Source organism: Lithobates pipiens, unplaced genomic scaffold (genome assembly GCF_037356315.1).
Source record: "Lithobates pipiens isolate NorthernLeopardFrog02 unplaced genomic scaffold, aLitPip1_a1.2 Scaffold_22, whole genome shotgun sequence".
NCBI classification, from domain to species: domain Eukaryota; kingdom Metazoa; phylum Chordata; class Amphibia; order Anura; family Ranidae; genus Lithobates; species Lithobates pipiens.
Genome location: NW_027507784.1, coordinates 152,406,645 through 152,420,230, shown reverse-complemented (window position 1 = coordinate 152,420,230; position 13,586 = coordinate 152,406,645). Strand labels below are relative to the sequence as shown.

At 44.2% G+C, this 13,586-nt stretch overlaps 1 protein-coding gene across 1 annotated transcript in view; it reads left to right on the top strand.

Moving 5' to 3' along the window:
• Window positions 1–5,376, top strand: part of LOC143924260 (carboxypeptidase O-like) — an 84,732-nt gene extending 79,356 nt beyond the window's left edge. Inside the window, 1 exon segment of the mRNA XM_077448468.1 lies at window positions 4,629–5,376. Coding sequence (XP_077304594.1) covers window positions 4,629–4,900 — 272 coding nt within the window. The 3' untranslated portion in view covers window positions 4,901–5,376.
• The last annotated feature ends 8,210 nt before the right edge of the window (window positions 5,377–13,586 follow it).

Below are 13,586 nucleotides of genomic sequence, written 5' to 3'. Positions count from 1 at the left end.
AGTCTGCCTCCTCCCATGACTTTGAGTCCTGATGCCACGTACACACGACCGGACTTTCCGACAGACTAGGTCCGTTTGTCTTCCCGACGGACTTTCGGTGGACTTTCTGAACGAACAGACTTGGCCACACATGAATGGACTAAGTCCGTTCGTAAGTCCGTTCATTTTGAACCTCATGTAAAGGGGACTAAACAAGGAAGTTCAATAGCCAGTAGCCAATAGCTTTCCATGCGTGGTATTTGGTTTGTCAGACCAGCACACAGACGAATGGTTTTCCCGATTTTTGTCTGTCGGAATTGAGTCCGTCGGATAGATTTGAAACATGTTCTATTTCTAGGTCCGTCTGATTTTTTTTTTTTGAAAAACGATCCACCTAGCCCACACAGGATCTGATTGTGTGATAGACTAATCCCTTCGGACATAGTCTGCCGGAAAGTCCGGTAATGTGTACGCGGCATGAGCTGTATTTTTTTTTTTCACCTAGGCTGGCCATAATTTGCAAAGATATAAACAAAACCAGCTGGCAGGGACAATATGTTTTTTTTCCCTGATTTTGCAAAAAGTATTTATTAAATATGTTTTTTTTGGGGAGTCATAATCAATTAGAGTTTGTTGCTGCTGCTCTATGCAGGCCAAGTAATAATATATGAATAAACAATATTATTACACATATAACCTATGTGATGCCAGATTATGGTGTCACTGAAGAAGTCCCTGAAAATTGTAATGTTTTGTAAAACCATGTACAGCTTGTAGGCATCACCCAAACATGTAATTTGAATATTTATATTGTTGTCATTTAAGCGCCCTGAAAATACCCTCTCCCTGATGAATACAATTGTTTATTTTTATTTTTTTTAAATTCACATTGGTATATGCCCCTCCAGGCAGTGTCCAGCTTCCCATGCCATTTGTTTGACAATCCCTCACCCATTAGCCTTGAAAATTGCCAGAACTGATTTTAAGCTTTGTCTCTCTTCGATTCCAACGGAGTTCAGGTTGACGACCAAACTTTTGCAAGTTTTCCGAATGTACCACAAACCAAACCAGTTTGATTCATCTCTAATTTTGAGAAGGAGAGGTAGAGAGCATATCGCAGGGTGTAGAGAGTTGAAATTGGACTTAGAAGGGAGCTGGATGGGGAAATACAGATTCACTTGCAGTCTGTTTGAATTGGAGCACTATTGTTAATAGCTACAGTACTACTGCCATAAATGCCCATGTTAAACTGCCATACCCTTTATATAGACATTATCACTTTGATAGAAAGTACCTGAGGCCCCTTGGAATAGTGTCTTTCCCCCAAAAAAGTTGTTACTAATTTATAGGAATATAGGCTATGCGAATGTTCCTTAATCAGTTAATTAGTTACTTATAAGAGCTACACAGATGAAAACGGAAACATTCACACTAATTGTATTAGTAAAAGCAAATATTTGAACAGAAAAACAGCTACAAACAAAAGTAGTCCATCCCTATGGTACAAAAATAAAAGGGTCGGTTCACCGCCAGTCATACTCGTCCCTTAACAGGGTTTTTGAAAATGCCTGTCAGCCTTAGGGGTCCCAAAGAGGAGGTCTCCACGGTTCAGCAACTGTGTCCACCTCACAGACAGTTACTAGCTGCTTACTGTTCCTTTTCTGGACTCTGATGCAAACGGGTTAATCCGTTCAGAACCAAAGTCTCTGCAAACATGGTTTGGAGGTAATTTCCGATACAAAAGTCTCTCAGAACCTCTGAATTCCAGTTCCCAAATTAGGACTTTCCAATTCGGAGAAATCAGCCCTTACCTTTCTGAGTGAAATAATCTAGAACCCCTCACCCTGTATGGGTGAGAATCCCTAATTATTATCAATGTCTCTTGAGTTATCCCTTAAAGGGACCACAACCTGAATAGTGGGGGAATATATCTCCCATCCAGGACCCATCCCCGGTATCCTGTACATTAGATATAACTTGTACGGTTTAAGTTTAACAGTCGTAGGTTAAAATGAATGTACTATGTTGCAGGATGAGTTTCACACACACAAAACAGTAAGGTAGTGATTAAAGATCACTGTACCATAATACAGAGGAATGCAGGATGAGTTTCATAAAGACAACCAGTAAGGTAGTTGTTAACAATCAATGCACCTGTGAAGGAGCAGAGAAAAGATAATGAGAAGATGATTGCATGAGTGTCAATTATCAAATCAAATAAACAATCCACATACCCAAGGATATCTTTACCTCAAACTCATCCTGGTTTTCACTATGTAAGAAGTGTAATTTATAGTATTCCTAACCAAATGCAATCACTTGTTGCTTTATTTCAGAGTTTCTTAAATTTTTTAAACAAAGGGTCAGTTCACTGTGCTTCAGACTGATGGGAGTGGGGCAGACAGTGAGTAGGATAAAAAGTAAGCTCTGATAGCAAGGACTTTTCAGAGTTTCTAGTTTACGCACAGTTTGTCCACAAAAGCTGTAGTTTCCCCTGTTTTATATGTCCAGCTTACTTTTTGTTATACACTCACTGGCCACTTTATTAAGTACTCCTTGCTAGTATCGGGTTGGACCCCCTTTTGCCTTCAGAACTGCCTTAATTCTTCCTGGTATAGATTCAACATTCCTCAGAGGTTTTGGTCCATATTGACATGACAGCATCAGGCAGTTGCTGCAGATTTGTCGGCTACATATCTATGATGCGAATCTCCTGTCACACCACATCCCAAACGTGCTCTATTGTATTGAGATCTGGTGACTGTGGAGGCCAACGAAGTACAGTGAACGCATTTTCATGTTCAAGAAACCAGTTTGAGATGATTTGAGCTTTGTGACATCCTGCTGGAAGTAACCGTGAGAAGATGAGTACACTGTAATCATAAAGGGATGGATATGGTCAGCAACAATACTCAGGTAGGCCGTGGCATTTAAACGATGCTCAATTGGTACTAAGGGGCCCAAAGTGTGCCAAGAAAATGCCAAACCCCCCACCTTTACACCACCAGCCTGAACCATTGATACAAGGCAGGATGGATCCATGATTTCATATTGTTTATATCAAATTCTGACCCTACTATCTGAATGTTGCAGCTGAAATCAAGACCCATCAGACCAGGCAGCATTTTTCCAATCTTCTATTGTCCAATTCTGGTAAGCCTGTGCAAATTGTAGCCTCCGTTTCCTGTTCTTAGCTGACAGATGTGGCCCTTGGTTTGGTCTTCTGCTGCTGTAGCCCATCTGCTTCAATGTTTAATGTTTTGTGCATTCAGAGATGGTATTCTGCATACCTTGGTTGTAACGAGTGGTTATTTGAGTTACTGTTGTCTTTTTATCATCTCAAACCAGTCTGCCCAGTCTCCTCTGACCTCAACAAAGCATTTTTCTTCACACAACTTCTGTTCACTGGATATTTTCTCCTTTCCTGACCATTCTCTGTAAATTTTAGAAATGGTTGCATGTGAAAATCCCGTCTAGCACTAACAACCATGCCATGTTCAAAGTCACTTAAATACCCTTTCTTCTCCATTCGGATGATCGGTTTGAACTTCAGAAAGTTATCTTGATCGTGTCTAGATGCCGAAATGCATTGAGTTGCTGCCATGTGATTGGCTAATTAGCAATTGTGGTTCCAAACAATTGAACAGGTGTACCTAATAAAGTGGCTGGTGAGTGTATATGCAGGTTTACTGTTTTTTTTATGTGATTAGCACACAGAAACTTATACTGCCACCTTCTCTAATCAACCATACCACCTTCTCTAATCACCCATAGACTTAAAGTGCTTGTAAATCCCATTCATGAAATCTTACCTATGTACATATATCTATAGTGTTTACTTATCCCACTCCAAAGTTCTAAGTGTTGTGTCTGTCTGCTGCTTCGTTCCTCTGTTATCAGCATGATAACAAGTTCTCTGGCACATAAGATGAAAGCAGATGGAGATTTGTGTTGAGGAGGTAACTTATAGATAGACAAGCATAGAGTCTGCCTAGTAAGACTGAAGCTCCGCAAGTTTCTTTATTCCTCTGCCTATGTGGAGTGGGGGGAGTGTGTGCCTTTCGTCCAATCAGCTCACGCACAGTGTATTCCCAGACTCCACACGCACTGTTGAATGAGGAAACACAATTATAACACAATCTGCACTTTCTAAAGAGTGTAGAAAGCTTAAGACAGCAGAATACAAGTAAAACTTATGTAGGAGGATTTGTTTCATCACTGTGAATCATTTGAGGCTGTTCACAATACTGTGTATATATGAGGTTTTACATCCACTTGCGTACAGTGCACACATCCCAGTTGTGTCTACTGTGAATCACAATGGCCAGCTGTCAATGCTTAACACTAGAATAGAACAATGAGTAGCAGAACACCAGCAGGACCAGTAAGCAGTTATAGTGTTGGGTTGTAGCAGTAGTTAATTTCAGGCTTCTGATTTTTTTTTCTGGAAGCCAGCTGGATGGAGTAGTGGGACCGCATCAGTAATGGTAAGGTGTGCTATTGCTGTAGCTCTTTAATTTACTTACAGTTCAGAAAAGGTATTGAAGGCGCCTAATCCAGACTGTGGACTGTAGACTGAGGATGGTTGCTGTAGTGTATGGTCACACACTAATTATTTAATACATATGTTGTTTGTTGTATTCTTATAGGCTACTATGATTCTGGTTCATCCGGTGATTGGGCAACTGATATTGGAATAAAATTTTCATATACCTTTGAACTAAGAGACAATGGTACCTATGGATTCCAACTTCCACCGAATCAAATTAAACCTACATGTGAAGAAGTCACCACTGCTGTATTGTCCATGGTTGAATATGTTCATGACAACTATCTTGAAAACAGTGGTGTAGCTGTGACTGCTGTCTGGATCAATATGTTCATTTCAATCATTTGCTTATACTATACAATAAATCTTTAAATGCCCTAGGCATAGTACACACTACTCCCCTCAATCACTTCTCAGAAATGGAGTGCCTTTATGCGGGGTGAGGAATCACTTATGGCTATCCTGGTTGCAACTGACAGTGAGTATTGAACACTGTGCATCTGCTGAATGAATCACAAATGTCACATGGATAGATATGAATGTGTTCAGCAAATTAATCACAACTAGTGTGTATTAGTGCCTGCAAATAAAGAATCAATCAACAATGTATACCCCTAACCACAGAAAGTCTGTGTCTAGCATGCATTGAATGTGATACCCCTGAAATCATTATCAATGAGTCTAATTATTTAGTGATGCCTAAATGAAACGTACAGTTGTGGCTTACATTAATAAAATATATGTGAAAAAAATCCACTGAGCTATTGTTTAACATTTTTATAATAAATTATACAATTCAGTTCTACTCTGTTACATCCTCTGGGAATGTAATGTAGAAAACAATCCTTCATAGTCTTGTCAGTTGTCATTTGTATGTCAGATTCAGGGTTTTCTCAATAAGTCAGAAGTTTAATTTCATAAATCAAATTTCAGACTCAGCTGTGTAAAACTTGTCCCATGACAGTACAATTTTAATCAAGAATTGCCTGAACTCAAAGACACAAGGCATAGGCAGATGAAAAATGAAGAGTGACAGACCAAAGAGGATACATCTGTAAAAAAAAAAAAAAAATAGCCAGTGGCCAGGGCTGGATTTAGACCTTGCTGGGGCTCTATGCACTTCAGGTCTCTCATACACAGGAACTAAAATACACAGCAAACCACCAAAATGACATATCAAAGCCTGATTATTGCATATCATTGGAACTGAGAAGTTATATATACATCGAAAGGTAAAATTGGTTATATAGCTGAAATAAATACATGTATTCATGAAAATATGAATACGAAAAACTGCAAGTAGCTATGCTGCTATTTGCTTTCGTTTCCATAAGTGACAAGGGCTGGTTCAACAATTTACAAAATAAAACTAAACTTTGAACCTATGTTCTAAAGTACGCTGTGCTTTCAAACATAAAATCCAAATAGTGAAATTTAAAAATTTAAAGATGTGCTATATGTCAACTACAATAAAGTGATAACGTGCTAAGTTACAAACAATATTCCAAATAAAGTGCTTTCGTGCGGGATATGATAAAACGTCCAAATGGTGAGAAAAAAAGCAATCAATAAAATCCTAAAAACAATATAATGGTGAAGCAAACTAAAAAAAAAATCCTTATTACAATAATATGTATATGTCTAATATATATTTGTGAGAAAAAGTGCTTCAATGTGCTGTGCAATCCAAAAAAGTTCAAAAGTGCTCCAATGTAATCCATGCAATTCAGTGGTTGCTGTGATATCAATCCAATATTAAGGTGCTGCGTGTGCACTCAGATGTTCCCCCCAGGTAATGGCCGCTCACCTTAGAGCATGTGACCTTGCTGATTAGGCTTGGTCAATGCATGCCTTGGAACCTGTAAATGGTTCAGTGGTAAATCCGGATTCCTGTGGTAGCCTCACTCTGTGCTTCAATATGGTCATGGGCGTCCGCAGCAGGGGGCAAGGGGGGTCAAGTGCCCCCCCCTGGAATCCCCAAGTTGTTGCAGCCGCCGCCATGCTACATTTTTTTTACTGAGTCCTCCGGCGGCTGCATCCTCCGCTCTCTCCTCTGGATCACAGAGCGGGCTGCCTCTGTGTTCGGCGGCAGCTCTGTAACATGGCCCCCCCCCAGACCTGCTTGTGTGATAGTAGAGAGAATCAACGTTCCACCTATCACACGAGTCGGTTGGGGGGGGGGGGCATGTTACAGAACGGCCGCCGTACACAGCCAGCCAGCGCTTTTATCCATAGGAGGAGATGCTGCAGGTACAGCCTGCCCTGTGTGCCACAGTGCCTGGATAGGAGGATCGGGGGGGCTGCAGGGGGCCCCCCTGCCAATTCTCCTATCCAACTTATTGTACTGTCCCCAGTTCACCTTGTGCTCCCTGCTCCCCCCCCCCAGTGCTCTCCTCCACCACACTCTCCTGCCTCCCCCCCAGTGCTCTCCTCCACCACCACACTCTCCTGCCCCCCCCCCCAGTGCTCTCTCCTCCACCACCACACTCTCCTGCCACCCCAGTGCTCTCCTCCACCACCACAATCTCCTTCCCCCCCAGTGCCCTCCTCCACCACCACACTCTCCTGCCCCCCCAGTGCTCTCCTCCACCACCACACTCTCCTGCCCCCCTCCAGTGCTCTCCTCCACCACCACACTCTCCTGCCCCCCCCAGTGCTCTTCTCCACCACCACACTCTCCTGCCCCCCCCAGTGCCCTCCTCCACCACCGCACTCTCCTGCCCCCCCGTGCTCTCCTCCACCACCACACTCTCCTGCCCCCCCCCCAGTGCTCTCCTCCACCACCACACTCTCCTGCCCCCCCCCCCAGTGCTCTCTTCCACCACCACACTCTCCTCCCCCCCACAGTGCTCTCCACTCCCCCCAGTGCTCTCCCCCTAGCCCCCCCAGTGCTCTCCTCCACCACACTCTCCTGCCCCCCCCCCACACTTTTCTCCTCCCCTGTTCTTGCTGCCCCCCCTGCTCTCCAGCTCTCCCCATCCTTCTCTAGCCACCATCCCAGTGCTCTCCCCTCCTGTCCCCCCCCAGTGCTGCCCTGCCCTGTCCCTCCCCCAGTGCTCTCCCCCCTGTCCCCCCAGTGCTCTCCCCCCTGTTCCCCCCAGTGCTCTCCACTCCGCCCAGTGCTCCCCCCATCCCCCCACAGTGCTCTCCTCTCCCCCCAGTCCTCGCCCCTCCATGCTCTCCCCCTGTTCTCCTCCCCAGTGCTCTCCCCCCCTGTTCTTTCCCCCCAGTGCTCTCCCCCCCTCCAGTGCTCTCCCCCCTGTTCCCCCCAGTGCCCTCCACTTCCCCCACTGCTCTCCCCCCCCCAGTGCTCTCCTCTACCCTCCAGTGCTCTCCCCCTGTTCTCCCCCCCCCCCAGTGCTCTCCACCCAGTGCTCTCCACTCCCCCCAGTGCTCTCCCCCCTGTTCTTCAGCTCTCCCCATCACTCTCCAGCCCCCACCCCAGTGCTCTCCAGCCCCCCATTCTCCCCACCCCTGTTCTTTCTGCCCCCCTGGTGTTCTCCAGCCCCCCCAGTGCTCTCTACCCTTTGTGCTCTCCACTCCTGTTCTTTTTGGCTCCCCCCAGCACTCTCCACTCTCCACCCCTGTACTCTCCACTCCCCCTGCATTTTGCCCCCACCCATGTGCTCTCCAACCCTACCAGTGCTCTCCACCCCACATAGTGCTCTCCAGTCCCCCGTGCTTTCCACCCCTGTTCTTTCTGGCCCCCACTGGTGCTCTCAAGCTCCCCCCCATTGCTGTCCACTCCCCCCTGCTCTTTGTACCCCCCCAGTCCTCTCCAGCCTCCGTGCTCTCCACCCCTGTTTTTCTGACCCCCCAGTGCTCTTCACCACCCTACACTCTTAGCCCCCCAGTGCTCTCAGCCTACCGTGCTCTCTACCCCTGTTCTTATTGGCCCCCCCAGTGCTCTCGAGTTCCCCCCAGCACTCTCCGCTCCCCACCCCTGTGATCTCCACTCCCCCTCGCTCTTTGCCCCCACCCATGTGTTCTCCAACCCCGCCAGTACTCTTTGCGCCCCCTTCTCTCCAACTCCCGCCCAGTGCTCTCCACTTCCCCAAAACCAGAGGACAGGCTGACTGGGGCTGAAAAATGAGGACAGCTGAAGGTCCAGGTGGCCAGGGACCACGCCATCTCACAGCAGACAGATCCTCTGGAAGGAGCACCGTCCCCATCCAAAACGAGAACAGACCCTGCCTGCTGCTGGCCATCATGGATATCCTGCTGGCATGCAAGGTACCGTACCAAGCATCAACAACACACCTTCCCACAGACAGGGACTGCAGACTGGGACATGGGGCACAGGAGGGGCTGCAATGATAGACACAGTGAGGCTGCATTCACGGCACAGTAAAGCTGCATTTGATGGACACAGTGAGGCTGCATTTGATGGACACAGTAAAGCTGCATTTGATGGACACAGTGAGGCTGCATTTGATGGACACAGTGAGGCTGCATTTGATGGACACAGTGAGGCTGCATTTGATGGGCACAGTGAGGCTGCATTTGATGGGCACAGTGAGGCTGCATTTGATGGGCACTGGTGAGGCTGCATTTGATGGGCACTGGTGAGGCTGCATTGAGCTCTTGCATCAAGTTTGCAGTCTCTGACCATCTCCTGTAGAGAGTCTGGAGAGGAGTCAAGAGTGGGAGCACCGCCAGGATGGGGGTCATGGGAGAAGTCAGACTTGTGTGGACTGTGGACAGGAGACTATAGGATAAAACCAGAGCCACCAAGCTGGAGCCGACTGACTGAGCCCTGCAGAGTGCATCTGAGAGGAGGTCAGTGAAAGCACCGCCAGGCCAGTCGGGGGGGGGGGGTCACTGATGTAAGGGGGGGTGAATACGATAATGTAAGGGGCACTGATATAAGGGGTTTCCTCCTTATATTAGTAACCCACCCCCCTTACCTTCGAGTATTCTTTCTGCAGAAGGTGCCCCCCCCCCATGTTCTGAGTTCCTGGGGTCCCCCTTGATGATTGATCACTTACCACTATTAACTGGTAAAATGTATGGTTTTCCCTTTCATGAACAAGAAAATAATGACGCTATGCTGCTGGGCTGGTATAATAATGCTGTGAGGCTGGTATGAAATTTTTTCCAGGGCTGGTTTTTGAAAGCATGGGGGTCCGCAAGGTTACTCAGGTGGCTGCGTACCATGCCCATATAGCCTAGAGAATGTACATCTTTTTACATTGCAATACATCTGTTGTTGCCATATTTTTATCTTTATAAAAACAGCCTATACAGTGACAATATGAGATCAAAATATGGCCACAACATATGTATTGCAATGTAATAAGATGTACATTCTCTAGGCTATATGGACATGGTACGCAGCCACCAGAGTAACTTCCAATACAAAGTGAAGATGAATTATTTGTTATATAACACATATGTATTACCAGTGGAAAGATTTTCATGAGATTGCCGAAAAGGGGCGAAGCATGAGCGGCCTTAAAATGATGCCCCCCCTTGGAAAAAGTTCTGCGGATGCCCATGAATATGGTAATGGAGTCCCCTATTACATTGTTTGTAAACTTTGAACCTGTCAATGCAAAAGTGTTAGATTTTATTACAGCAAAGTTTTACCAACATACAGCTATATGCACATTTGGCATCTGGAAACTCAGCAGACTGTATGTTCTTTAGAAACCTGTTCTCTACATCCAGTAGGCACAGAGAACTTACAGTGTTTCATGGCTTAGCATGTTTCTCAAATAATTCTTTATTAGTGCCAACATGCTAAATTGACTTTCTTAATGACAATCACACATTTTAAATATGCATGACACAACACCTGTATTTACAGGCTGCCTTCCTCAACAACATGGTTTGGTTGTTCCACAAAAATGTATTTAAAACCAGTACAATATTACAACATGAAAACTTTTACAGATGATTGCAGGCAAACTATTGCTTCCTAAGATAAAGTTTACAAGTTTTATTTAAAGAGCAACTTTGTGTTTATCAAAAGTCAGCAGCATCAAAAATTGTAACTGCAGACTTTTAATAAACAGACACTTACCTGTTCCAGGATCCAGTGATGTGCTTACCTGAGTTGTTCCTTCCATCGGTCTTCTGTCCCCATCACCGGCATCTCAACTGTGGGCAAATAGTTTGGCAGCTTGCGCTTCACAGTCAGATGCCCACTGCACATGGGCAAGCCACGCTGCACACTGTGAATGGTCCCACAGTCGACTGGGACCTGTGACATGTTCCAAAAGACGGCTGGGAACTGGGAGCGGGTACCTATCAAAACCAGGTACCTGAATCCCCACACAAAAAAAAGTGAAGAGGAGGGGAAGGAGGCCTTAAAGCAAAACTTCCCCTTTTGGGTGGAGCTACAGTTTAAAAAATGTTCATATAAGGGGGCAGGGAGACCAGGGTAATTGCCCTTCCTGTACCCTTATAAATCGAGCACTGCTAGTGACAAAGCAATTTAAAACATGGAGAATAGAACTGGTCATAAATTATTTGTTTTTTGTTTTTTTCCTTTCAGCCAATAGGCTGAAAAAAAAAAAAAAAGAAAGAACAGATTTTTTCACACAAGTAAGGTGGATAGAGGAATCCTTCCCACCGGGACATTGCATTTTTACAGAAGAACTGTCTGCTGTCAGAATTCACTGATCAGCAAAAGGGCTGCAGCCAGCTGATCAACAATATTTTTCCAACAAGCCAGTTTGACAAAAGTTGATCTAAAAATCAATTTCTGTCAAACAGTCACGGCCAAACATGCAACAAAATTTGGCCGGTCCCTGCTGAACCGGTCAAATTTCAATCCACCTGGGGACAACTTTAGTCTAAACTTGTTTTATTTTTATTATGGGAATAGTTGGGTCTAGTGAATATGAGTGATATCTTGCAAAACATTTTGGATACACACTGCTTTTGCAGTTAGATTAGAACAGATGGTTCTGCAACAGGCAAATGCTGCACTTTGAAAACTAGAAACCTAAAAAAGCTCATATCAACATAAAGTAAAACAAATAGCTCCTCAAAAGAAATGTCAACAACAAAATGACCAGTTTAAATAGGGTTAAATAAAGTGAAACTGTGTTAAACTGTGAAAAACAATACCATTCACACAATTAAAGCATGGTTTGCTAATTGACCCAAATCTCTACGCAAGCAGTTTGCCATCTGTCCTTAGCACACCATGCACATGCTCACTTATACATTTCGGTCCAATCCACTCTTAATCTGTAACACTTTGTATGGGTTATACAGTAAGAAAATATGGTTTCTTGTACCAAAATTTAATAAAGCTTACAACAAAATGGACTTTCATAGTGCAGCATATGGGTTCAGCACAAATCCAATTAAAATCCAATTCATTTTTATAACAAAAAGTCTTTTAAAAATAGGATTAGGTGAAACTTGTTTTCTCATCACATAATATAATTATTCATTATTGAAACCTCCTCGTCTTAACCCACCAGCCTATCCTACCAGTAATACATTAGGAAAAAATCATTGTATTGCATCAATACACAATAAATGCTTTCCAAAGTATGTGATAAAAACATACAGTATCATGGGCAGATAAAGGTAAGTGTGTAAATTACACAGATACATTGTTATAACATTTATATATATAATGTTCATACAGAGGATCAAATGAATCAATGCCACCTACATACATGCATTCATTATCACACTATTTCCCATATGACTAAGGTGAGGATGCAAGGGAAACCAAGAAAAAACACAATTCAATTAGAAAAACAGATCAGAAATATGTGAAAATAGTTCAACAATTTCAGAGTGAGCAGATGGTTTACTGAGGGCTGTTTGAACTAATATCCTCTGCCATGTACCCAATTTCCATTTCCATTGCCAATGGACCATGGGCCCAGTCTCTTGGTGTAGTTATATTGATGACATCACATTGTGCATACTTTGAGGCTATGTCAATGACATCATGCCGCAGTTGCTTATCAGTCATGTATAGATGGGATGTCCAGGATATGGACTTACATATGCCTTAATTGACTTTAAAAGAACTTTCTCACCTACTTAAGGTATGTCTACCTCATGGGGGAAGGGCACCAGGAAACACTCACTGGGCACAATAAAGCATTTTGTATAAGGAGAGATATATCTTATCTCACAAAAATGAGTACATCCCTCACATTTTTGTAAATATTTTATTATATCTTTTCATGTGACAACACTGAAGAAATTACACTTTGCTACAATGTAAAGTAGTCCTTGTACAGCATGTATAACAGTGTACATTTTCTGTCCCCTCAAAATAACTCAACACACACCATTAATGTCTAAACCGCTGGCAACAAAAGTGAGTACACCCTAATTGAAAATGTCCAAATTGGGCACAATTAGACATTTTCCCTCCCCGGTGTCATGTGACTCATTAGTGTTACAAGGTCTCAGGTGTGAATGGGGAGCAGGTATGTTAAATTTAGTGTTATCGCTCTCACTCTCTCATACTGGTCACTGGAAGTTCAACATGGCACCTCATGGCAAAGAGCTCTCTGAGGATCTGAAAAAAAGAATTGTTGCTCTACATAAAGATGGCCTAGACTATAAGAAGATTGCCAAATCCCTTAAACTGAGCTGCAGCTCAGTGGCTAGGACAATACAGCAGTTTAATAGGACAAGTTCCACTCAGAATAGGCCTCGCTATGGTCGACCAAAGAAGTTGAGTGCACATGCTCAGCGTCATATCCAGAGGTTGTCTTTGGGAAATAGACATATCAGTGCTGCCAGCATTTCTGTAGAGGTTGAAGGGGTGAGGGGTCAGCCTGGCGGTGCTCAGACCATACGCGGCATCAAATTGGTCTACATGGCTGTCATCCCAGAAGGAAGAAGAAAGCTAGAACCATGCCCTGTGGTCTGATGAGATCAAGATAAATGTATTTGGTTCAGATGGTGTCAAGCGTGTGTGGCGGCAACCAGGTGAGGAGTACAAAGACAAGTATGTCTGTCCTACAGTCAAGCATGGTGGTGGGAGTGTCATGGTCTGAGGCTGCATGATTGCAGCCGGCATTGGGGTGCTACAGTTCATTGAGGGAAACATGAACGCCAGCATGTACTG